The 26,783-nt window shown below is 39.1% G+C and overlaps 1 protein-coding gene across 1 annotated transcript in view; it reads left to right on the top strand.

Annotated features, from left to right (window-relative positions):
• Positions 1-1,557: 1,557 nt before the first annotated feature.
• The window catches only part of CD109 (CD109 molecule), a gene marked incomplete at its 5' end in the record, with an annotated part of 41,578 nt that continues 16,352 nt past the window's right edge, over positions 1,558-26,783 (top strand). The window contains 17 exons of the mRNA XM_010287691.1: positions 1,558-1,797; positions 2,134-2,235; positions 2,329-2,391; positions 3,856-4,032; positions 7,394-7,546; positions 8,286-8,360; positions 8,816-8,876; positions 9,319-9,454; positions 10,240-10,357; positions 13,126-13,239; positions 13,439-13,657; positions 15,217-15,361; positions 16,392-16,568; positions 20,680-20,761; positions 22,071-22,299; positions 22,847-23,012; positions 24,091-24,281. Of these exons, the coding sequence (XP_010285993.1) occupies positions 1,558-1,797; positions 2,134-2,235; positions 2,329-2,391; positions 3,856-4,032; positions 7,394-7,546; positions 8,286-8,360; positions 8,816-8,876; positions 9,319-9,454; positions 10,240-10,357; positions 13,126-13,239; positions 13,439-13,657; positions 15,217-15,361; positions 16,392-16,568; positions 20,680-20,761; positions 22,071-22,299; positions 22,847-23,012; positions 24,091-24,281 (2,448 nt within the window). The remainder of the gene's footprint in view (positions 1,798-2,133; positions 2,236-2,328; positions 2,392-3,855; positions 4,033-7,393; positions 7,547-8,285; positions 8,361-8,815; positions 8,877-9,318; positions 9,455-10,239; positions 10,358-13,125; positions 13,240-13,438; positions 13,658-15,216; positions 15,362-16,391; positions 16,569-20,679; positions 20,762-22,070; positions 22,300-22,846; positions 23,013-24,090; positions 24,282-26,783) is intronic.

The following is a 26,783-nucleotide window of genomic DNA, read 5'->3' as shown; positions in this document are numbered from 1 at the left end:
AGTTCCCAGGATCCTCCTTCTCGCCCTTCTTCTAGATGGGGGTATATATTTGAGTGTAATTTGTCAGCATTCTTAAGGAGAGAAATCATTTCAGTTTCTAGCTGATTGTTTTCCATTAGGTGCTTTAAAACAAGTAGTTATTGAGTCACAACCCTCCTAATAATATTTGTATATAGAATTGTGTGTGTGTATACGTATATACTTATATTTCTATATACAATAACACAAATATATGCTTTATATGTGGTTGTTACAAAATTCAGAAAAACTCATCAAGCCACATTACTCTCAAGTCAAAGTGTCTTTTCTGCCTTCTGTCCTGTCTTTCTTATACCAGCTGCAGTCCTCAGAAGTGTTTCATGTTCCTCACTGTGTCCTGGCCTGCATTCAGTATTTCTACATTTAATAGAGGTTGCATTTTGTGTCAGTGCATTTTACCTGAAGAGGGGAATATACTTAGCAATTCTTGAGTCTTTGCTGTGTAGCAATCAGACCTAAATACCAATAAAATAGGTTGAACATACACTTTCAGAGTAGATTGGCTCAAGTCATACCTTTTTGCTAGCTTTATCATTTGGGTCTTTGGTTTGGGTCCTTTTCATTTTCCTTGCCAGCATCTCAGTTTAACTTCAGCTCTGACCTGCTTCCTCCTACTCTTCCTCTTCCAAAGATGAGCTGAGTGAGAGGGAGCTGAGGCATTTAGCAATGTTGCAGCTGACAGAGGAGGAAGAGGTATCAGTTATGCTCCCAGAGGAGTGTGAAGGAACAGCTGCTGCTATTACTATTAAGTGGAGGTCTGCATATGCTGTACAGAGAGAGGACAGGAAAATAATAGCAGAGGAGGAAAGGTAATGGAGTGACAGACTTCTGGAATGAAAAAGGGAAACATTCGTTCGGTGCTTTAAATGGAGAGGTTGAATTTTTGGAGTGTGCAATGCAGACTGAGAATGGTTTACTATGGGTGAGAATCTGTTTGAATGTGGGAATAAAGTTTGATGTAAGTTGTAGTGCTGATTGATGGATGTTGGAGTGAAGGAGTTACAAACTGTGTCAGTTTTGGGCCTGTTTTCAGTGTTTTCTTCAGTTCATTTGATGATTCCATAAAGACATCTGACTCGGTATCATCTCTGCACATCTGACACATTTTCTTTCACATGATGTAATGTTAGGTTGTCCTTTGTTGTGGTGGTGAGATACAAGTGATAAAATTAAATACTCAGGCTCTAGGTAGGATATGCATATTTTGCCTCTGAGAGACAACTGTTTTTACAAGAAGAGTCATTGGGATGGCTGAAAGGCAGGTCACCTTTTTGGTTCCATCTGCTTTACTTTTGCTTTTTTTATTCCCTGTAGTTATGAATAATTTTGTTCTTGGCTGATGTGCCTACCTGCAGTGCTCACAAGGGATTAAAAATAAAGTTACTGATGTGTGAGAAATCTCAGGATGCCCTTGTTTTTATGATATGATGTGAGTGCAAGTATATTGTTACATGTTATGCATTGTGCATTTTTAGCTTTACTCTGTTTGATGGATGTTTTCTTTCTTTTTGTTTTTAGCTGAAGGTGACACGTTCTGATAGCAACCAGCTGACAGCTGAAGAGAGGCAGAACCTTGTCACAATCACTGCACAACAGTCAGACCTGCTTTTTCACCACTCTTCCCTTTCTCACCTTGAGAATGAGGCAACAGAGGAGAGAAATCTGACAGTCCACGTCCTGAATTACACAGTCCCAGAAAATGGAATAATTGATATTGAGTTTCCTATCCTGTCTGATACAAAAACTCTAAGAGTGCAGGTATTGCTTTGGAGCAGCAGCACACCAAATTGAGCGGGCTGTGATCAACTGGCAAAATCAATGCCATCTGCAACAGCTGATACATCACCTACTCTTATTTTCCTTACTTCATATTCACATCAGAGCTGGAAAGAAAGTGACGGATCCTATCTAAATGTGATCTAATAATTGCAGCAAGATAGCAAGGGAAAAAACAAAATAGATACCCAAAGCAAGCAGTAAAGTGACCCTCTACTGCCATTAAGGCTACCATGGTCTCGTACACAGTAACATATATGTGAGCATCACACAGATTTTTCTGTTTTGTTATGAGCTTTGCTTTACATTGTCTTGCAGGCAGAGTTTCTCAGCAGTAGGACCGACATAGGTGTTTATGATGTGTTCAGTTCCCCCAGCCAGACTTACCTCCAGGTGAAAACAAAGAGCCAGGATATAAAGGTACAGCTTGAGACAAAACTTGTTGATAAGAACCGTTCAGGTTACTCGTCATGTTTCCATATTCATCCATATGAATCATATGCTTTTTCCTAGGCAGGGAAGCCTTTCGAGCTGAGCATTGCGAGCAACAAGCCAGTGAAAAAGTTCCACTATATGGTAAGTTACTGGTTTTACGTATGGGGATTATCCAAGATGACTTTCACCAACCTGATAAATACTCCAGTGAGTGGAATGTGATTGAACGTTAGAGAGGTTCAGCATTTTTTTGTTGTGCTTTGTGAAAGAGGTGGCCCAAAAACTTCCTTTCCATGAGAATGGTCCTTTTTGAAAGAGAGCTCCAATTTGCCTCCTAGCGGAAATGCCTCTGGCACTGTAAGAAGGCGCTCTCTGGGAGAAGCACGTCTCTGATTTGGGTGTTGGGTTATCTCTGCTTGCAGGTGTGTGAGATGAGGCGCAACTGTGAGAGTGATTCTGTCTCTGACTCTGCGAAGCATCTGCGATGGGGAGAAGGGGCAGGGATGTCCTGGGAGCTGCCCAAGCTGAGGCTTGTCAGCAGGTCCTGCAGATGCAGGTGGAAGCAGGGCTGGCGGAGCCTGTACGCAGGTTCTGTCAGGGCTGAGCCCGCAGGCACAGAGCGAGGAGAAGACCTGCCTGCTGAGAAAACAGGTTGTCCAGTGGGCAGGGTAGCATTGTTAACAAGAGAACTTCGTAGGAAGCATTGTAAAATACATGGCTTGGCTAATGGCTTGTTTAATGTCTCAACTGCTGTACTGTATCTTACAGCATCTGGGTTGAAGGGTTTGTTATACATCCTATCATCGATCTCCCATCCTGTCCATAACACATGCAGTCTACACCATAATGATGATAACTGCAATTTTTTCTTTCATAGACTTTAATAGTAAACTGACTAAAGAAAACCTTAGGACAATATAAAACGTGGGCATTCATGTGTATTTTCCAAAATAGAAGCACCCTCTAGAAGATTTAAAAAAAATACCAGGTCTATGCAGTCAAAAGCAGGAAACTGCCCTTCATGGCAGTAAGTGGTATGGTCTAATAGGAACATATTTAGAGTGAAGAAGTTGATGCTGTGGGCCTGAACTCCAGGTATTTCAAGGTACCTTCAGACTCGCTCTAATCTGATCTGGTAAAATGAGTGCCTGTTTTTAACTGGAACATGTTAGTGGGCTCCAGTTCACAGTCTCCATGGTGCAAACCAAAGTGTGGTAAGTAGGACCGTTTGGGAGATTTGCTTTTAAAATTGTATTTGTGAACAAAACTCAAATGCTATTGTAGGTAACCCACATGACCCAGCTGTATTACTGTTGCATTTCTATGTTCTCATAGCATGTGTTGTGCTGTGCACGTGTCGTTATAGTTCTTTACTTGGTCATAGTAATACAGGAATTAAAGCATGGAAAAAAATCTATTTCTAGTGTTTAAATATTACATTTTCTGCCTATTCCATACCCAGTCTCAGAATGGTCAACACTTGGTTAAAAAAAAAAAAATCACAGCTATATGTCTCTCGTTTTAACAGCTATTTGTAGAAGAAATTGCAGAGCTTATGACACATTGAGATACCAACAGACTGAGTGTTTAATTTTTCCCTTTCAGGTGTTATCTAAGGAACAGATTATGGCTTTTGGCACAAAGGCTGCAAAAACATTCACTCTAACAGCAGAAAATTCCTGGGCTCCTTTGGCCTGTATACTTGTATTCTACGTTGATGACCTTGGAGCGGTTGTAAATGATGCTCTCACTGTCCCCATTCAGCCTGTTTTGGATGACAAGGTAACTATACTTAAGTCTGAGGCTGTGTTTTTGTCTGTTTGTTGTGTGGTAAACAGTATTTTAGATCATAGAACTATAAATGTAAAAACTTCCTCACTGAGGATCTAATCTGAGGTGTGTGTAAGTCATAGAATCATAGAATAGTTTGGGTTGGAAGGATCTTTAAAGGTCGTCTAGTCCAACCCCCCTGCAGTGAGCAGGGACATCTTCAACTAGATCAGGTTGCTCAGAGCCTCATCCAACCTGACCTTGAATGTTTCCAGGGATGGGGCATCTACCACCTCTCTGGGCAACCTGTGCAATTTTCATCACTCCTGTTGTGAAAAATTTCTTCCTTATATCTAGCCTAAATCTGCCGGCTTTTAGTTTAAAGCCATTACCCCTTGTCCTATTGCAGCAGGCCCTGCTAAAAAGTCTGTCCCCATCTTTCTTATAAGCTCCCTTTAAGTACTGGAAGGCTGCAATTAGGTCTTGGAAAGGTAATACCAGTGCAGTTAGGGTCCTATAAATGTAGAGCTATTGCATACCTGAAAAAAATTTCTACTAGGCCTGTGTTTTTCACATAAACAGATGCACAGCATCTCCTTGTGTTTTTAATAGTTTGGTCAGTCACTAAGCCAAAGATTGCTCTGGCCAGTATAATGGGAAGGTACTCAAAAGTCCTCTAAGCGTGGAACTGTAAACATTTAGAAAGACCTTGTTCTAGGCAGGCAGTGGTCACATTGTATGTGGTGTGACCGCAGGGAGCCCAGCACACAGCAGTGTTCCTGAGGAGACTGTGCAGAAAGACCTTCCTTCCGTAAGCACTCCTAGCTCTCCTGTGGAAGCACAGAGGAAGCTATTTTGGCTGTGTCATCAGTGAACATGACCAGTGTTTGTGTTTCATGTGACCATACATACTTTAATGCAAAAAAGCTTGAAGAGGAGTAGGAAAACTGCTATTGCAGCAATGAATGGATTTTTCCAGCTTACTTACCAGGTTGAGAATTGGTCCTTTGTGCAAATAAAAGCCTCACTGACTTTTTACAGGTAAGACCACCCAAAGGCTCTCGACGAGTTCAAATTCTTCCTCCCCAGTGGAAACTTTAACCCTTATAAGAAGACATCAGTAGGGAGGCTTTGTCTTACTCTTGCATGCAAAATTTCTCCATTCGCTTCATGATTTATCCAAACTCAGGATATGAGCACTATTATCGTAGGATAAGGAGGTGGAGAGGCAGGATGGTGAGATAGCTGGAGATGTACGTATGTTGATTATGGTTATTATGTACCAGTGTCTGAAGAATGTAAATAAATAGAAAACAAGTGAAACAATTTAATTGAAACCTGGGAGTTTTAGAGTAGAGTTAGGAAGATATTTCTAATTAGGAAGGCAGTAACAGTTTGATTCAGCTTGCTGGAAACAAATGGAAATCTTTCCACTGATTGCACAATATAAGATGTGCAAATATATATTGTGCAAATAATCCACAACTAAGGTTGCATTATATTTTGAAGCAGTGAGGTAAGGCCTGATCTTGAAAAAAAACGGTTTGGTTAAATGTAGTTTATGGACGAAAGCCACAATCCTAGTGTATATATGGAGAGGATGAAAAATTGAGACAATAAATTATGACAATTTAATGTCAACCTTACTGAATTTGCTGTATTTCACTGTATAGTGAAAAAATGTAAGATAAAGAAAGAACTGATCTCAAAGGCTTCAGAATTTCAGGCTATTTCCATTTTGCTATTTGAACACAAGCCACTTAATTCAGAAATTAATTCAGTACTGTGGAAAGCTACTTTCTCTGATTTGTAGCCCTTGCCAAGCATTTAATTTCTGTAAAGGAGTTGGTAAAATCAGATCTACAGAGCTGCAGTGCCACAGTGTACCCAGAACAAACCGTTTTTCTGTGTGAATTGGTCTGATGCCCATTTGCAGTGAGGCACATGGTGCTAATCCCATTTATGTTGGCAACAGTAGTGTGTTTGCTATTGCTCTGTGATTTTCATACTGAATGTGCATGGAAGATACCATTACACAGATTTATCGGAGGAAGGGTATGATGGGGCTGTAGATTCAGACATCTAAATACATGTATTTACATGTAGGCTCAGGATTCAGTTGCTTAAGCGCAGACATCCAGTGTCCTCCAAGAGGCCACAGGTATTCAAGATGTCATCATGGGATGGGTGGATGTTTCACAGATCCCATGGGAGACCTGTCCCTTTCTGGCATAGGAGCTGAGGGTCAGACAGTATGCTCTGGGACATCTCAAGTGATTCCAGGTGCCTTCAGGTGACGGAGTCTCATCTCTGTATGTGAGCTATGTGTCTAAACTCAGTTTACAGAGAATCACTTGCCCCAAAAGAGTGTGGGCTTAAATTATTCTTCCTGGACTCCGGTGCCTGCTCCAGAAGGGTAAGTTATGTGTCCTGTCTGGCAGCACCACTGGACACTTCTTGGATACCCTTAAACTTCTCAAATGGCACTAAGTGCCAGTGTTTATGTAACTGAATCCCACCTGTGGCCCGTACAGTCAGTGGAGCCTGTAGGACTGTTTTCTTCACCACCACTTGGATTTATGCTCCATGGTGAGCCAAACTGCTGTCTAGTCTCCATTATTTCTTTTTACTGTGTGTGATGAGAGCTTAAACACTGAATGGAAACATGGACAGCTAAATGTAGATAACTTAAGTGTGGAGCTGAATTCTACCTCTAGACTTTATAGTAGTGGTGTTTTGATGATGGAAAAGAGTAAAATTGTTCATTTTAAACAGACACTCTGTGTTGTCATCTGATGCAGTGGGGATGGGACGCATTAGAAGTACCTTAGAGCAGATGACCCTTCCTCTCTTTAGTACGCGGGTGGAAGGCATACTGATGCTGTATTAGCCTATTTATTTCCTTCTTCCTTACCCATGCATCTATTACATGTATTGCTTTTCTGTATTGATCTGACTGTGGAACACTTAGATGTAATCTTTCAGGGCTGAAGTTCTTTTCCAAAATAGTCTTTTCTAAGTATGTTACATGCTGTGTTGTGCATTGATAAACAGCGAATGCATTTCTTTTACTGCCCTCAGCTGTAGAAACTGGTGTATCCTTGTGGCTCAAGAGGTTGCTGCTTTATGCTAAGAGCTGGTTGAAATGGCAATGGGTCCTGAGGCTGACTTCCCCCCAGACCAAGGAACTGGTCAGCTAGGAGAGCAAGAGAGCAAAATGAATGCTGTAGTATTTTCCCAAAGGTGCTAGGAAAAGCTAATTCAGAGTCTTAATTGTAGCCAATTAAGCTGAGAAAATGCTTCCTCAGAGTTGCTAGTGGCTGTAAATATCACTGTATAATTTAAACCAGTGCCCTTTTTTACTTTTTTCTAGATTAAAATCTCTTGGAGCAAAGATAAGGCCAAGCCATCTGAGAAAGTCTCCCTTAAAATAAGTACAACAGAACCAGGATCAGTAATTGGGCTTGCAGTTGTTGATAAAAGTACAAAGCTTCTAGGAGAAAGTAGCGACATCACAGAAGATTCTGTAAGTAAATGGGGAAAAAAAGTTTCCATTATTGTGGTATGTTTATGGAAATTTTACAGTTTATATGCTGAATGAGTAAAGTTCTTTGGGCGGGATTTTTAGTCCTTAATTTTGCAAATATTTTTTATTTCTGCAAGTAGTTTATCAACATGAGCAGAAAAAACTGTAAGGCTTACAAGGGAATAGGCCCAGCATTTCTAATTCCAATGAGTACTTTTTTGTTCTTCCATTTGACAAACTGCTCAGTTAACACTAGGAAGTTTCTTCTTTCAGGAAGGACAAAAAAGTAAGGAAAAACTCCCTAATGATTTGTGCTTTGTGCTTTTTAAAATTAGTAATATAAAATAAAGAAAGAATTTTATTTCTTGAAGAGCAGAATAGATTATTCTTTTTGAATTCCCTTTACTTGCAGCAGCTCTAGTGCATCAATAATTTGAAAGAGTTGACAATATGCATAATTCCTAATGTGCTCAAATGACATAGCCTACGTGCCATAGAATATCAGTGGGCTCTAGGCTCCTATTTTAGGCTTACATAGTCTTGGTCACTCTTCCATTAACTGTGAAACCATTGCAGCCTAATCCTCTTCATCCTGTCACAGATTTTCTCTTTGACATGAGAGCTAACTGAGCTGCTGCTTGAAGTGCAGCTCTATGAATTAGCACTTGAAACAGTGGAAGTTCTGAAAAATGTGAGTTTGCATTTGTTCTTTTGGATGATTTTGTTTTTCTTGTCTTAGGTCTTCCATGAGCTTAATTTATACAGCACAATGCAGTATTTCCCCTTGGTCAGAGGTTCTTTTGGTGTTTTTCAGGTACTCTTTTTTTTTTTTTTTTTTTTTTTTAATTCTAAGATGGGTTTTTTTAATTACTTAGTGATTTGGACATCACTTGTTAAAAGAAAATGCCCTTTTTGAAGTTTGGGACTGTAGACAGTGTACTGTTTTCATGGATTATATGGGTTTTGAATTTTGGAATTTATCAATATGTAAATACTCTGAATGCAAAATTTATCAATATGTAAATACTCTGAATGCAAATTTCATAAATACAGATTGCTTGATATTGTCTTCCCTTTGAAAAGTTTTTAGTTATTAAAGCAGTATTCAGATTCAGATAATCTCAGTTTTGTTGCTTCCTGTATATTACTTGCTTTAGTTCTATGATTGCTTTATTATGATAACTTTATTTTCTTAAAAAGAAGGAGAAAGAACACAGATAAGCATTGTTGATTTTCTGTATTGAGATATCCTGTATAAATTTTATCCAGAAATGCAGCCTTTGGGTATCAACTGATGCAATTCTTGAGGAGGATAAGGAACATTTTCTTTGTAAGTAATAAAAATAAATGTAGCCAAATCTAATTTACTGAGTGGGGAAGGAGATTCATGGGTTTAGGGCCCCTATTATGTCTTCTTACTGTATTGCATCCAGGCTGCATCCAGCCTTGCAAGCCATTACCATTTCCAAGGTTCACGACATACAAAATGCATATGACTAGTATTTTAAAAAATTTCTTTTTGCTGCTGTCCTGGGCGACACTACCCATTAAGGGCCTGAGGGTGAATGGAGTTTTTATTTGCAGTTCCAGTATAAATTTAGGTTTGTGTGAAACTTAAAAGTTCCTAATGTCGCAGAGTAGTGTTACCACATGTAACAAAGCTATAGATTATACTCCAAACACTGTATTAATTTGACTTTTCTTAACTGTATTAATTTGATTTTTCTTAAACCTAGATATTTGTAGGTAGGACAGTATTTTTTATTTTGTAGATGGTGGAATGATACCCATAGAGGACGGTTTCGGTGATGATATGCCGGTATCTAAAAATGGACCTCCGGATTTCAGCAATCTCTATGTGAGGACACATTTTCCAGAGACTTGGCTTTGGATCGACACTAAAACTAGGTACAAGATTAGAAGCAAATGGAAACTGATTTACACTTACTGTTGTTATTTTGTAGGTTTTAACAGCATTCTCTACTGGTGAAGAACACTGCTTAAAAATGTAGTATTATTTATATTCTACTACCACCTAGAGGCCACAAGTGAGACTGGAGACACACCAAATGAGGCATACAGCTGCACAAAATAGGACAATCCTTGACTGAAGGCATTGTAGGTTGAACAGGAACTTGATAAAAATCCTGGAGACAAAGGAAACTCTCTTCTTTTTACAGAAGATGTAAGAGAGATGGAGACATAACATATAGGGAGACCCAGTCTTTTTCTTTACAGTACACGAGAAGATGGTGATTAGCCCAGAAAGGGAAATCTGTTCCTGTCTGCGCCTAATTCAATGAGCAGTTCAAACTGTCAAATGATGGTGAAATCTGATCTGTTTCGTGAAGCACAAATCTTGTATTCTTTCACAGCTGAGAAGTTCCGGAAGCAACCGTCATCTGGGATTGTTTTAAAGGATCTGTAAAAGTTGATTACATGTAACGTGATTCAATGTAATTACCTCCAATTCATGTAATTTAAAATAATTTAATTTTTTAAAAATAATTTTGATCCCATCATAAATATTTCTAAAAGATTAGGAAAAGAAAAATAGATAATCAGCATCTTTTCCTGCTAAGAGTCATTGCTGCTAAGGAATTAATTTTTGATGCATTTTAAACATTTGTGTCCACTTACTGATGCCTGTAAATGAATGCCTTTGAAAGTCTGCTGTCCCCTTCTGCCATCAGATCTGACACAGACACCACAATGGAAGTCATTGTACCTGATACCATCACATCCTGGGTGGCCAGTGCTTTTGTGATGTCTGAAAACAGCGGGCTTGGAGTGACAACTGCTCCAGTGGAGGTACCATGGCACTAGACAGTTCTCCTTTAAATGCTGGTAACACTGCGGGTTATTACTGGAAGCTGTATTTTTGTTCTAACAGCAGCCATCTCCTTATACTAATAAAGGGAGGACATGTGCATTCAAACTGTAAAGAAAACATCATCACTGGAGACATACATGATGCTGTATTTGCCTCCCCTTCCTTCTCATATAAATAGCTCAGACATTATGCAGATACTTGGGTGCCTGTTTCTGTTGGAGCAGTTGTTTTGTGAGAGCACTTTCAGGATGTACCCACTTCAGAATCTTCATCTGTAGAAAAGGGGGAATGACTGCCTGAGGACAGAGTGTTTCCATGTTTTCTTGGCTCTGCCAAGAGGGCTTTCCATGAGTTAATTGTGCATGCAGGGAGGTTTGTACAGACGAGCTGGGAAGAAGTGGCTGGGATGGGAGAGGCATGTTGTCTGCTGGAAAGATCATTTCATGGGCTGCTCCTCTAACACTTAACCCCAGGAACGAGGATGGGAGAATTGTTTAATGGCTGAATTCTGGTCTTGCTTTCATTTATCTGCCAAAACCAGTCTTGGACTAAGCATAGGTGCCACTTTTTGGGTAACTTAGCTTGAGGAGCAGAGTGGACACTGAGAGCCAGTCATGGGATGAGATGCTTCATGCTGACAAGTTCCTGTCTCCTAAGGCTCTTTTTGTGGTTCCAAGTGTTTGAGCAGTTTAGCAATTTAAGCTAAATGCAGCACTCCTCAGGTTAGATCTCTAATCTGAGATTCCCAGAGTACAAGTGCAGTTGTCCTGGGCTCACTGTACATTCATGGAAACAGCTATGTAAAGATAGTTCTTTAACCTGTTTAAAATGAAGATTACTTTTTAAGTCTCATTTAGCTAGTGTTCTATATACATTGAATAATCCTCTGAAGGTAGTTGTTGCCTTCCATTCATTATGTAAAGATCCTAGAGAAACTATGTTCCTAGCTGAGACAACTCCACTTAAGTGCCTAAGGTTAGAAAGGTTGAAGCTGTGCGGTACTGCGTCATAGGTTTCAAACTTGATGTCAGGACTAGTGCAAGCATAGCTTGGAGGCAGCCATTTGCCCATGTAAGTCTCATGCCCTCAAATTCTTGGGGAGGGGGAACTTTTGGGATCCAAACCAAGATCTAGGTCCAGATTTCATAGTTGGCTGCTACATCAGACACAGAACATGTGCTTCGAGCATCCTGATCATAACTCCACCACAGAATTTGGAGCCCAATCTGGATTTTGTGGCTAAGGCTCCTTTGAGACTGGAATCATGATTCTCGTTTCTTTCACTAGGCTTGGCAGAGATGGGAGAGAAAGAGGAATAGTTTTCTGATTCAGACTGTATGAAAATATATACTTGGCCTCTCATCCTCAAATTTGAGAAGGCTGCAAGTAGAACAGATGTTGAGATTATTATTTAACTATAATCACCCACATGCGCTGTTCAGTACTTCACCCTCGTTGGGATGTTTAGATTGCGCTTAGAGTTCCATATGGCTGAAACATGTTAATCAGTACCATATAGAGAGGCAAATAAAAGAAATGCATGAAAAACTGTAATGGGGAAATAAATGAGTGACATGTGCGTGCTTAATGTCATTTACTCCTTTGCATCTTGTTTTTATTTGAAATCTGCTACACAGTGTCGATAATTTTACCCTATCGTATTTTATTGTAACATACCGGGATATTCCTGAGTGTAAAACTTTAGTATTGCAAGAGTTTGAGAGAAAAGCAAAACAAAAAATCAAAGAAAATAGGTACATAGGGAAAACCTCGACTAACTAACTAACCAACCAAAAATTCTCCATCTGAACTTCCCTAATGTCTAATATCTAAAGAAGTTTTGGACACTGAAAGCTTTAGCAAACAACTTTTCAAAGTTTTAAACAGAAAATCTTGGAATATTTGCTAGCTAGAAAGAAAGCTGAGGGGTTTTTGGATCTGAAACTCAAAACACTTGGAAGATTTTTTTTAAATGAAAACCAAATTAAAACCATGTTTACTTGACATTTCAATAATAAAGGATATCGTGCTTTAGCCATTCTTATTGTACAGATGTTCATAAACATTGAAATTTTGATCCCGTTCAGCTTGATGAGAGCTTACCACTGACTTCTTGGAGCCAAGACTTCATCCAAAAACCTCTGTTCACAGATAAAAGTAACTGCTTGCTGGTATATTTCTGCAGTTTTTCTCTTAATTAAGAAAAGATGTATTTTTAGAAACATAGCTAAAGAACTAATGCCAAGATTAATCTTACAAAATAACACATCATTCTAAGGTGTTGGTGAATCACAGAATTTGGGACAGTTAGTTATTTTATAGTCCAATATGGGCTTCTGCATTGACATGGAGGTAGGTCAACTGACAGATTCTTAATTAACCATTACCTGTGCACCTGAAACAGTTCACAGTTACCTTAATGGGATCTCAGGACAGATCACAGCTTCCAAACTTCCAAGCAGATGATAGACTCTCAGTCCCAATTCAGGTACCTCTGTTGGAACTTGCTGTGTCAAAGCTGTCAGCAGCTCTCATCTGAATGGGGCCGCTAAGTTCCCACAAAGGTGCTAACGACCAGAAGCATTTTTGGCTTCTGCTTCAGCCCTGCAATAATACATTTTGTTAACTGTGGAGTACAAGTAAACTCGTGTCAACTGAATTTTAAACGTGAACAGAAGACAAGTTGTGTAGTCATTTTCTTGTTAGTATCTGATTGTAGGGGTTCACTGCTGATTTTGTTTTGCAGCTAGAAGCTTTTCAACCTTTCTTCATTTTCCTGAACCTTCCATATTCTGTCATCAGAGGAGAGCAGTTCATTTTGGAAGTGAACATCTTTAATTATTTGAAAGAAGAAGCTGAGGTAAAATAACAGTCTCTTTGTACTTGAATGTTACTAGATACTGCAGGGATTTCATTGCTGGTGGAGACCACATCTTTCTCTTGTGAGAACTTTAGGGCATACCATAAACCTATTCCTCTATAAACAAAACAGGTGGCAGCTTATGAAAGCAGTTTTTCAAGATTAACACTTTGTATTACAAATGTTACTGTGTTTACAGGTTACTGTGATCCTGGATATGAATGATGCTTTTGAAATTATTCTAACATCCAATGAAATAAATGCTACAGAAAATCAACAGTCCATATCTGTACCAAGTGAAGATGGGAAAACTGTTCCGTTCCCAATCAAGCCGAAACAGCTGGGAGAGATTCCCATCAAAGTGACAGCAATATCGTCTGCTGCTTCTGATGCTATCATCCAGAAAGTTTTAGTAAAGGTAAACAGTCCGCAGCTTGACTTGTTCCTGAAATAAACTGTTCCCTAAAATAGACGACAGAGTGCAGCAAAAAGGCAAACCAATTTACTTGTCTGCCTCATGCTCTGTAAGGTTGTTTTTGGGTCAGGTGGATTTAAGTAGAATACACTTCTTTTAAAATAATTTCTCCTTTAAAGTTCTTTAGGTCCCCTTCCAGGAATGAACACATACATCTGTTCTACAACAGATCGTGTGTCAAATGCTTCTGAAAGCAAGGTGAAACTTATTTGTGCATCAGTGAACCCCTGGTGCTACAGCTAACTTAATAATCTGGAGAGTGGACCAAATAGCTGTGTCATGGATAAGTGCAATCAATTTTGCCATACACCTGGCTTTAGTTCAAAGCCTATTTTACATGAACATTTCTGTAATTTACTAGTGGTGGTAATTTAGCCCCCAGACTTTCTGATAAGCCAGAAACTGATAAGACTTGCCTAACTTTGGACATCTAAGTCTGATTCATGTTAGGCTCCATTTCAATGGAAGGTGGTAGACACTTGTACATCTCATCCTAAAATAAATGCTTGAGATCGTAGAATCAGAGTGGTTGAGGCTGTAGGAGAGTAGTCCAGCCTTCCTGCTCAGGGCAGGATCAACTACAGCAGGATGCTCATAACCATGTACAGTGAGGTTTTTAATATCCCCAAGGACCGGGACTTCACAGCGTCTCTGGGCAGCTTATTCCAGTGTTTGAACACCCTCACAGTTAAAAAGTATTTTTTTTATGTTTAAAAGGAAATTCCTTTATTTCAATTTGTGTGTGTCTTGCCTCCTCTTCTGCTAATGGGCACCACTGACATGAGCCTAGCTCCATCTTCTTTACACCCTCCCTTCAGCTATTTATACACATTGATGAGATCCCTCTGGGCCTTCTGTTCTCCAGGCTGAACAGTCGCAGCTCGCTCAGCCTCTCCTTAGACAACCATCCTGCAGGGCTGTGAGCTGGCGTTTTCAGCTGGAGCCACTTACTGCCCCTTCTGTTGATGCTCAGTTATTGTGCGGAAGAGAATAAAAGCTTGTTGGACCAAGGTCTAGGCTGAGGAAAGAAACCCATTTATTTTCTCTGCTTCAAGAACAATTTTTCTCAATTTTGCAAGCATGAGGAAATTAAGCCTTTACAGTCATGTACCTAACTTCGGTTTAAGTCCTCCTTGTATGACAGGCTGTAGGATTGCAGACGGCATGAAAGGTACCACCTTCAGCCTTGGCATGTACGTGGCCATGGAGCTCCGTGCTTGGCATGGAGCTCCCTGGAATCAGAGATGGTCTCATTGACTTTGTGGGTGTATTTTGGTAATGAACATGTGATCTCAAGAAGCAAATAGTGGATGTGGGTCTTTGTAAGAAGAACATTTCTGTGTCAGTTTGGATGAGCTGATAGCTCAGGTTCTTGATGTGGTAGCAAGCAGTACAAAATACCTGACAGTGTTTTAGATCTCTCAGTACAGTAAGCACTGAACCCCAGTCCTAAAAGCAACACACTGTTGGAGATTACAATAATCCTGCCTTTATTTTGATAGGCTGAAGGATTGGAACAGACATATTCTCAGACAGTCCTTCTGGATTTAACTGGGAGTAAACCACAAGCAGTGTCAAAAACTTTGGATTTCACTTTTCCGTCTGATGTTGTAAGTGGCAGTGAGAGAGTGCAGGTCACGGCTGTTGGTAAGGATTATGTTATTCTGTTTCCATCTTGATTATGTCATATTATTATAATATGCCAATAATAATAACAATAATAATAATTTATTATGTCAACTTTGTCTTTTTTAAAATAGTTTCTTGCCAGCTGGGCTTCTGTTGAACTCAATATCCAAGGTACATGTGTCCATAATCCAGCCACTGGCATCTTCTGCAGTGCAGTCATTGGTGGTTTTTAAAGAACAGAGCAGTTACCAGTAGTAACTAGAAGTAGAAGACTCTCTCAAGTAGGGCGGGGAGTCTGGTGTGTAATAACCTGAGCTACCCTAGCAGGATTTGTCAGAGTTTTTCTCAGAGTCCCTTTTGAAGGACCCTTACAAGATTTTGCCCAGTATGGCTGTGGCTTTATAGTTTTTTAGGGAACTGCATTAATTTTTATTTAATTACTGTATTAATAGATTGAATCATTAATTCAAAATCATTTATCATCATGCATTGGACTAAGCACAGAAAGACTTTATGGACGGAACGTGTTATTCCTTTTGTTTATTTAATTTATGATATTATGTTATTGATTATCCTTTTTCAGAGTTAGAGAAGGAGTTGGATTTTAATAAGAAAGGTCCTGCAAAGTTTGCTAGTGTCCTGCTTGTTTGCAGAATAAAACCTAAAAGCTGACTGATTGTTGTTCCTTGTGACGCCTAGGCTTTGATAACTCTGGGTGAAAGAAGAAATACAGGAATTTTTAAATATGTACCATTACGGAAACATTTTCCTGGATTAAATATCTTTTTGCCTTTTTTTTTTTTTTTTTTTTTAATGGTGACTGATAGTTGAAAAGATCTGTGGGCAGATGGGTCAGCAGACACAAAGCTCATCAGAAGATGAAGAATGCATGTTTAATGCAGTTTTCTGCCCAATTAGTGGTGTTTAGTACAAACATTGACAATATAACATATTTTCTCCTAGTTTAGATGATACCACCCTTTATGTATTAAGCATGCATTTATTTGCAGTAGGCTTTAATTTATTTTCATTAAATTTTATCTTTCAGGTGATTTACTCGGGCCTTCTATCAATGGTTTGTCATCATTGATTAAGATGCCTTATGGCTGTGGTGAACAGAATATGATCAATTTTGCTCCAAATGTTTATGTTTTGCAATACCTGACCAAAGTGAGGCAGCTGAGAGAGGATATTAAATCAAAAGCTGTATCATTTATGAGAAAAGGTCTGTATGCTTAAAAGACAGATGTTAAGATTTTAAAGAACTCTTTTACTAGAAAGATTTCTGTGACTCTGCATTTGGTTTTTGAAGTACTACTGTGTTGGTGTCATGAGAACTGGAAGAAAAGCCCCTCCCTTTTCCCCCTTTCCCTTTCCCCCTTCCCTTTCCTTTCCCTCTTTCTTTTGGGCTGACAGAATTAAAGAGCAAAAGATTTTATTTACAAGGGCCAGTTTTCTCAGAAAAAACATGTAGTTAATTTTTGGAGGAAAACTGAAGGCAATTTATATGGTTTTCCTTGGTGGTGGTTATCTCTCCTTTGATAAAGCCATGTGTGAGCAAGCATTTCTGATCTCTGCTTGAGGCACAGAGGTTGAAAATTAGTCAGTCGGCAGCGTGAACCATATTCATCCCATGTGTGTATCTTGTCTTCAAGGACAAGATGGATGACACCATCCTCATCCTACCATGTCCTCGTGGAGCTCAAGGAATGGCATCTACTCTGGTGGCTGGTGTTCGCCCACCCAAGTTTTAGACTCTGGAAATGGAAAGCTGGAAAATTTTAGTTGGAAATTGTTGTATATTTTAACCTGGAAATACTCCAGAGCATCACGAAGTGTGGAGAACATAGCTGCACTATGCTTCTCTGTGCCTTTTGGATCAGACACTAATGTGATGTACCACGCTCATCACATGTCAGTCTGCATGCCGAGAGCCTGGTTCACAGGCAGGAATGAGACCATTCTCGTGTGAGCTACACTCCTTCTAAGGCACCATTATGGCATTTTCAAATTTTGTTTGCTCTCTAAGTCTTTGATTTTTTTGATGTTTGATTTTTAAAAATTTTTTTTAAGTTTGTTTAAATTTTCTTTGGAAAAGGCACAGCTCAAAATTAATTTTTCTTTTGTCAAGATCCCAGTTTTCTGTCAAAAGCAGTTAAATGATTTTTTTTTTTAAATGCTTCCTACTATATGCTTTAGTTGAAAAGTAAGAGGGAGGGGAAAAGAGGTGTGTTATGTAAACAGCTACTCTGAAGTCTGTAAGCATTCTACCACTCTTTGAAACCTGAGTTGTGCTACCATAATTTTCTGAAGTTTTCCAGTAACAAATTTATTAAAGTTATTTCAAAGCAGGTGAAAGTTATAGGACTAAATGTCACTTATGTACAAAGCATTTTGTTACTTTACTTCTTCCTGGGACTTAGAATTTAGGTACATGTTTTTAATACAGTAACCAAAACAGTAAGTGTGCTGAAATATTTGTAACCTTAAGGTAGAAAAGAATCACAGTTTAAAAAAACATTCTGGTTTTTTGCTTTTTTAAAAAAAAAATTTCAGTTCTTGCACTGATTTTTTTAGAAGTGTAATCTTAAAGTTGAAATTTATCTTTAGTTTGACATGTAACTTTTAGAAGCTCAGTTTTTGAAAGGATTTTCATGAAGTTTAATTTAAAACAGATTTTATTTCACATGTCAGAATCCACTAAATATTTGAAAAAGTGACCTCCTAATCTGAAGTAAATATAATTAAATTTAAGGCTAACTACTTGTGAGAAGAAGGGATGATATAGCTGGCAGTGACTGCTATATGATCTTTCTTTTAGCAGTTTTTATTTACCTAAAACAAAAGCCTTGTAAAACAAATTCCTTCAGCTGTGGGAATGACAGATCCCACCTTGAAATCACTTATTCAGAAATTAAAAAAAAATCCTGGTTGGTCTGAAAACTTCGGTGCTAGACCCAAAGCTAGCAATGAGTTTGAGCAATATTTCCAAGCTGTTTGAAATGTGAGACCCCTTCGTCTCTCACATATTTCTGAAATCCTTTCCATCCTGATGCACTCTTCTTTCAGCCTTGCTCAGCGAGCCTCCTACATCTCCTGGGTTCCAGCCAGTCCTCTGGGAGTACCAGTGTACATCTTCGTAATAGGATCCTTCTTTCCCTTGCCTTTCCACTTCGATGTGTTGACACTTGATCGTTTTTCATGTCTGATGGAGTGTCCGTTGGAACGAACGCGGTGGTTCACAGCCCCCAGCTCTCCTGTTCCAGCATTTCTGCAGGCTTCCCCGTGTTAGATACGCTCGTGTTTGGAGACTTTTGCGTGACTGCAGCAGCGTTGGCGTTGAGAAGAAAGCTAGCAGGCTATAGAAAATAGCCCAGTGATCGCTCCGTCCTCCCTCTGGTTCTGCTCATCTTTCTGATCCCTCCCAACCTTAACAAATTCTGAGATAAATTTATCCCTGTCTAAGGGCTGCTCAGCAGTCTTTGTTAAGCAGGCTGTTGGTCTTAGTTTAGTGCTTTTACGCTACCAGCAGCATGGTGATTATAATACTTATTGCTGTATATTGCCTGTTCTGCAAAGAAGCAAAAGACCTCAGTTTTCAGGCCTTGCAGTCAGATACTTCTGAAGAGGAAGCAATCTACTTGTATGTATACATATATTTGTGTTCCTCATAGCACATTATTTTGAGGCTTAAACTTTGACAGTGACTTTTGCTTTCCTTGGTGAGAAATGCCACTTACTCCTCCCGTTTTCCTCCTACTTCGGAGTGCTTGACTCCTCAAGATCATTAACTGAAATGACAGATTTGTCTGTATGGGAAATATTCACCCGTTTTAATCATGTAATTAACCACAGTTGTGTTAAATACATTAAAAAAACCCCTATGTTGTGCAAATTGTAATTTCAAACTCTTCTAAAGGGACAAACACTAAACCTGATGCTACTGGGATAAGAATTTATATGGGAAGGTGCACTGGTATAATGTAGCAGTTCAGATTCACATCTTTATTTTTATTCTATTGCAGAGAGACTCTGACTAGGATTTCATTTTACAGTGTAACTTAGATTGAGGGACCAGGCCACTTGTTCCTCAGTAATTAAGGCTGTGATTCACTCGCTATGTATCTGTTGAGGAATACTCTCCTGAAGAGTAAGCGAGTGATTAATCCTTTATCAGTGAAAACAAGGAGCATTTTGCAGGGGAACAGTTCTAGTTGAATGGACCTCATGGAGCATATTTGTAAATTCATTCATTTGTGTAGGACTTGATGGTTGCCTGAGGATTTCCCTTCTGCTTGGCTGGTTCAGTCTGTATCTGTCAGGTGTTAGACTAGTGAATGTGCTTTCTTAATTATGATAGACAAAATAGTAAAGCCAAGGAAAAGGCAAGGTGGGGAAAAAGAAGAGGACTTGTGAAATGCTATAAATAGATATATTATTGTTCTGGATACACAAATGGCAAGCAAAACGTAAGGGAAGGAAGGCTTTAGGTATCAGAAAGTACAGTGAGTAACATGTCATAGGAGGCTCTTCATTTCTAACAGTAATGAACATTGGCTCTGCACTGAAGTCAGCTACTTCAGTAGCTACTGAGCAAGGATGCAGTAGAGCAGCCAGTGGGCCCCTGGGGCCCTTTTATTACAGATGTCCAGCAGTCAGGAGAAAGCTGCACTTGTTCTGGATACTGAAAAATCTTGAGATACGTTTTAGATGGATCTTTCTCAGGATTTCAGGATCTTCAGGTCTTTTGAAAATTTTCACTCCTTTCAGAACAGCCTCTTCCAGCATGCTTTTTCTGACAGTCCTTTTGATTTGGCAAAAGCAAGTTGCTGAAAGCGTGTGTTTTTCAGCAGCGTTTGTAGCTTTGCTGTACCCTTATCCTTCCAGTTGGAAGATACTTCTTTTTGCTTGTCCTTCCTTTTGCTGGAAAGGTAGAGCGTTTCTGTAGGTGCACAACTCCAGCTCCGCAAAGCAACGGAGCACTGATCTGTAGCTGCTACTCTGCTCTGCGCTCGCTGCTGTGCTGCTGGACCCACCGAGTTATGTGGGGGCATGTCTCTGCACCGCGCTGTCGTGTTTGGGAGGCAGATGAGCAGGAGCTTCTGGTTCTGCTTTTGTAGATGGATCTTGCATGTTACTGCTACCTGCTGTCTCATCATCTTCTGTGCAGCTTTTTGTGTTTTTACACATTTGGGAGATTTTTTTAATGAAGTAAGAGCTCAGGTTCTACCCTTCTCAGCCTAAGAAAGTGCCTTGCTTCACATCAGCAGAAGGTTTGTGCTGGAACCCTCATGAGAAGAAAGTGTTCAATACCTGTCTCTGCTTTTCCACTTCAGGCTACCAGAGAGAGCTGCTTTTCCAGAGGGATGATGGTTCTTTTAGTGCCTTTGGAAATGAAGATCCCTCCGGGAGCACATGGTAAGTCGTTCTGCCAGATTCACTGTGGAATTTGAGTATTTTAGATATTTTCCCTGCAACTAAAATTTTTTTGTGAAGCTGGTAAAAATTTCCAGCCTTCTGCCTGGTTTTCATTAGGTGTTTAGGCCAACTCTAAGGTCATTCTGCTGGATAATGTGCTGTCAAAGCCATTATTAGGGCAAGGCTTTTTAATTTTGCAAAAGATGAATGATGAATTATTTTAGCCAGGGGAATAGCTTGGTCTGAAAGGTTTGGTTTTTTTTTCCCTGCTTTCCTCAAAGGAATGAAGAATAATAATTAAATGACTTATTCTTGCACTTGACTGAAACCATTTAGGACTATGGGATCATCATTGCTTCAAACAGATTTTCAGTTCTCTCCATACTGGAGGCTGAAGACTGGCTGAGGCATTTCATAGGGGGTAAACAGAGTTACTGGTTGTAAAAATTTGTCCTACTTACCTCTCTCACACCTTCTTTTTTCAAGACTGTAAATACAGCTGAAAAAGCCTTTTCAGCCCTGAATTGCACCCTGAGAAGCACAGTGACCACAGTTGTGGAAGCTAGATAGATAACAGAGACAAGTTCCAGCACTTTGTTTAGCTAAACCATGTTCTGTTAGTTTAAATATACTTACATATTTTAGTACATGCTGCTGACTACATAGAACCATCCCAGTTACTGTGCCACTGATTGAGTACCTCTGGAGTCAGTGAGCATCTTTCATTGACATCAGCAGGATTTGCCTTAGACTAAGTATTTATGGATTGGAAAATGAAGATAATTTATCTGTACTGGCAACTCTGGTATTTAAATAGTGCAGCGACAGGTTACATGAATACATGGTTGGCAAAGAAAGGAGTCAAAGCAGAACGGGATTATTAATAATAAAACAACAAAGGTTGTTTCAGTGATATCATTGCAGGGATAATCATGATAATTAACATCACAGTCATAACTGCATTACTTTGTAAACAATGATTTTTGCCACTTCAGCCTAGCAGCAGGAGGCAGGAAAGCAACATTTGAATAAAGATATACATGTGCTGGCAGACTTGGAGTATTCTGTATTTATTTTTGAAATGTAACAGCTGCAAAAGGACTGGTCTTTAGTGACAAGGACATAGTTTCATTTTTTTGTGGATTAGGTTTAGTCTACTTTCTTGTTTGGGTGAGGCATGTATTTTCCTCTGTGCTTGGGAGGTGTGCGTAGAACACCTTATGCATCACAGTGTTCTTACATCATCTTAAACAGAAGAAGCTGTAATATGTTGCTAATTTTGTCATATTTGATTAACTTTTTCCCCAAGGTTATCAGCTTTTGTATTAAGATGTTTCCTTCAAGCTCGTCCATTCATAGATATTGACCAAGATGTACTCATGGATACAGCTAAATGGATTGTCCGGCATCAGAAATTAAATGGAGAATTTCATGAGCCTGGGAAAGTGTTACACAGTGATCTTCAAGGAGGCACCAATAATCCAGTCACTCTCACAGCTTACATCATGTCATCCCTCCTAGGATTCCCAGATAAACAGGTATTGGGATTCATAAATAGAATTCATAGTTATTGGAACACTTCATAGATTGTCATACTACCTGGCAAACACTTGGTAGTTTAAGGAAATAGAGGGACATCTGAACAGGGACAAAATTTAACCCGATTTTGTTAAACTTCCCTGTACTTTGGCTTATCGAGCTGAGACAATACAAAGTTGTGCTGTTAGGCCCTTCAATTTTATGTGCCTTTGCAAAATCTAAAGCCAGTTGCTTTTAGCAAGAATATTGTCATGGCTTTAGTCCAAGAACTTGCGAAGAAATTTATGGGGCGAACTATCCTTAGAGATGTTAAGTCGTTCCAATTGATTTTATTGAGATTACTCACGTTCATAAGACAGTGCCAGATCTAAAGGTTTACCTTTGAGGTTTGTGCCTGTGACTCTGAAAGAGATTTTCAGTATTTCTTGGTTGTTGTTTTGTGATAGTAGTGTTTCTGTTTCTGTACAAATTTTTCTTTTAAATTACAGTATTTCAATATATATATAGTATTCACTGTACATTCTTCAATATGATCTTCATTTCCAGCATGCTTATGTCATCAAGAGCGCTACAAACTTTCTAGAAGATAAATTAGAAGAAGGTATTTCGGATAATTACACTTTGGCACTTGTGACATATGCATTGTCCTGGGCAAAAAGTACAAAAGCAAAGGAAGCACTAAATATACTGAACCAGAGAGCAGAACACCAAGGTATTGTGCAACTATCTTATAAAGTTGTATAGATGGATTTTTCTGTCAAATTTAAAAATACCTATCATATATCTACAGCCGCATATAGAATTAGAGATGAAAAGAATCCGTCTGAATTCAAATCTGTTTTGATTAGATATGATATAGAGAATAAGCTAAAAACTTCCAAGACACCCTTAATGAAAAATGTCCATAAATGAACGACAATTCACAACATTACTTCCCAGTTTTCCTGTGATATTATGTTCGCTTGTAAGATCAAGCTGGTTAAAGAGAGATGGATGAGGTTAGCTATTCCAAAGTTGTTCCGATAGATCAGGAGGCAGTGGGGGGCAATTAGTTAAAATCAGTATCAGAATGAAGAGTTGAAGGATTGGACTTTCTGTAAGACAAAACAGAGGTGTTTTGTTATTTTCTGTAGGGACCCATCATCTCATTATCTTTAACCTCTTCTGAGTTCAGCATGACTGAATTTTGTTCCCTGTTTTGGAGGAAGAACAGACCATATGGAGTATAAGAAATTGAAGTTTTTGGTTCAAAATTTTAACCGTCCTCTTGAAAAATCCGAAGGAATTAATGTTCTACCCTAGAAATGGAGCCTCTTAGGTGTCCCCTGTGTTTACTGAGTGAGGCCTTTCAGACAGTCACTTTAGGGAAGGGAGGAAGTCACTTTTTTGGAAGGCTTCACTCAGGAGTGAGCCTAGTGAGCAGCCATGATGCCTGAGGTGCCTTCTCTAGTCCCAGAGTGAAAGGAGCATCCAGCAACGAGCTGGCCTTTTCACGAGGGCTCCTTTGCTGTGAGCAGTTCAGGCTGACAGCAGAAGGATCAAAGTGAAGTTCACTGAAGTCAATGGGAGTGACTGTTTGGACTCCAGCTTTTTTTGTATCTAGATTCAGCCACTGCTGAGGAAATGCTTGTCAGTCCTTTATGGGACCTGCGCCTAAACGTTAACACAATTTTAAAGAACCTTGCTAGATCCCATAGTAAGCATTAATTAGGATGTTTCCCCTAATTCTTTCCCAGAAGTCCAAAGACTTCAGTCTGTGGATCTGAGGTTATTATTGGTTCCTTTTGCAGGAGAATTTCGTTTCTGGATAACACCTGCTTCTGAAATTTCTGATTCATGGCAGCCACGATCCATCGATATTGAACTTGCAGCATATGCTCTGCTCTCGCACTTCCATCAAGACAGATTAGCAGAGGGGATCCCTATTATGAAATGGTTAAGTCAGCAAAGAAATCACCTTGGGGGATTTTCATCTACTCAGGTAATATCTTGTCTCAAGGCTCTTTGTTATACTTTCAGAATGAGCACTGTATATTAAAAAAAAAAAAAAAAAAAGAAAAAAGGGAACATTTCTTTTTGCATAACAATTACTGAGTCTTGTTTTTCTGTAACAGCCTTGGTTATGTGCAAGCTTGCATTCTTTGCGATATTGGCATCTTAAACCTGGACTACTAGTTTTGGTATTTTGGCAAGTATAATAAAAAACAGAATTAGAGGGTCACTTTGATTATTTAAAATACTAAAACCAAAATAATTTAACTTCCCCCTCCGCCCAATTTAAGAAGACTAAGTGACGCCCATGGAAAAATAATTATCAGATTTTCCAAGCAAGTGTGATAAATATCTGTGCTTATGTTCCTTTGAAGGAGAGAAACCTCTTTCTATTCTTTCCATATGTGGGTCCTCAAACTCCTGAAAGGCTATTAAAGAAGATAAGAAAGGGGAGCAGGTTTTAGAGAAACAGCCTAACCTAGTGCCTCTGTTGGCAGTTGGTCTTAATAATGTACTTTGTCCTTATTATTACGTAGATTTTTGATGGGCCATGAAATTTGGAAGATCTTCGTTATCTCCAGGAGGTTTCCATGTTATTGAAACCACATCTTGAAAGCTGTACTGGCATCCAGAAAATTTATATAGTACTTTGGATTGCATTAGTTTAAAGTGGTTTTTATATTAACTACAAATGCTGGTCACAGTAAAATGTCACATCTCATCATACTGCTTGGTACCAAGCTGTACAGGCTATCCTTCATTATTTTCAAATGTTTGTTGGTATTAATCTGAGAGAAATTAGTTCTACTAAATAAAATGTAATTTAAGAGCCAGCCTGGTTCCCCTGAGGTTCTAGTATTTTCCTAATGTGTTAATTCTTGCTTATTATTTGAGGAGGCCAACTGAATCACTAAACGAGTTAAAAATCTTTTCTTTATTCTCCAGAAAACATTTTTACTTGAAAGTTTGAAAATCCAGCAGTGTACCATTTACCCCTGAAGGTGAAGTTAAGAAATTAATTGAATCCTTTTGTTCTTCCATAGTCTAAACTATTTTGATTTCAAAATTATTCCAATGTCTCTTTTTAATTTGTGGAAGTGACCTCATATTTTTTGTTAACTTCTAACGTTACTTTAAAAAAATGTTTGGAGTGTTTCCTTCCATGAGTTAATTACATTAGAAACTTAATATATTGTTAAATGATATGGAGGAAAGTAATCAATTGCATGTGTGATTTTCTGTAGTTAGAGTCTCATAACTCACTGCAATTTGTATATGTGGTATAGATTACTATGTATATTTTGCTTTATACTGCTTTTAAACTTTTGGCATAAAATGTTCATAATTCATGTGTACAGAAATACATTTGTACAAAAGATGGGGACAGACTTTCTAGCAGGGCCTGCAGTGATAGGACAAGCGGTGATGGTTTTAAACTGAAAGAGGGTAGACTTAGACTAGGTAGAAGGAAGAAATTTTTCCCAATGAGGGTGGTAAAACCCTGGCACAGGTTGCCCAGAGAGGTGGGCAACATTCTAGGTCAGGTTGGACGGGGCTCTGAGCAACCTGATCTAGTTGGAGATGGCCCTGCTCCTTGCATGGGGGTTGGACTAGATGACCTCTAAAGGTACCTTACAACCCAAAGATTCTATGATTCTATGAAAAAATAGCACATAAATGAATGTGAATTTAAATGGTAGGGAAGAGTAGCAAATTCTGCAAAGCCTGCCTTGCTGGGCAGGAGGGGCCTATGAGTCTGGCTTGAGACCATATTCCCTAACTTTTCAGGTTGTGTATTGGACACAGCATTGTCATACTGAGCCATGCACCTCGTGCTTAGCTGTGAATGTTTCCTGGGGAAAAGCCTTGGGTATGCTTTCTGCTTTAGAGCATGCCAAGGGGAACATTTGTCTTCTCTGTAGGTGGTTCTTTGCCGTCTTGTTTTTCACTTGTGTTTCTAAGAATCATTTGAGTCTAGGATGTGGAAGAGCTCTGAAGTCACCTTCAGCAATGACAGATAGCATTTCTAGACATCTTGTACTCCGTCTCAATTTAGAGTGAGAAATGCAATTGTAAGAACTTGGAAAAGGCACTTCAAAGTGTTCCTTGGTTTCCACAACTATGTAAGGGCAGGCATATTTCTGCTTTCAGATGTTTAAAATCAGATTCTCCAACAAGATCTTACGGCTCCTTAAGTCTATATGATAGATCAGATATATAGATGTGTTAAGTCACTGTTGTTTCATTTGCTTTAATGTTTTATAAGTTTGGGCTTCCAAGCTGTAGATCTTCAACAGGAACTGCCATATGGGTAGTCTGAGTCATTCAGATGCTTTGTCACTGTCTTCTGCAAAGGAGTAACTGAAGACATTCTTTCAGGGTACATATTGGTCTCTTACTGAAGAAGTCTGCTACTTACTCCAAGCTATTAAGTCTTCTCGTAGACCATTCATTGCACCTATTCTGTCACACCATGTTAAGCACTGGAGTT

The sequence above is a fragment of the Phaethon lepturus genome, unplaced genomic scaffold (assembly GCF_000687285.1).
Source record: "Phaethon lepturus isolate BGI_N335 unplaced genomic scaffold, ASM68728v1 scaffold13375, whole genome shotgun sequence".
NCBI classification, from domain to species: domain Eukaryota; kingdom Metazoa; phylum Chordata; class Aves; order Phaethontiformes; family Phaethontidae; genus Phaethon; species Phaethon lepturus.
Note: the sequence above shows the minus strand (reverse complement) of the source record. Positions and strands in the feature narration are given on the sequence as shown.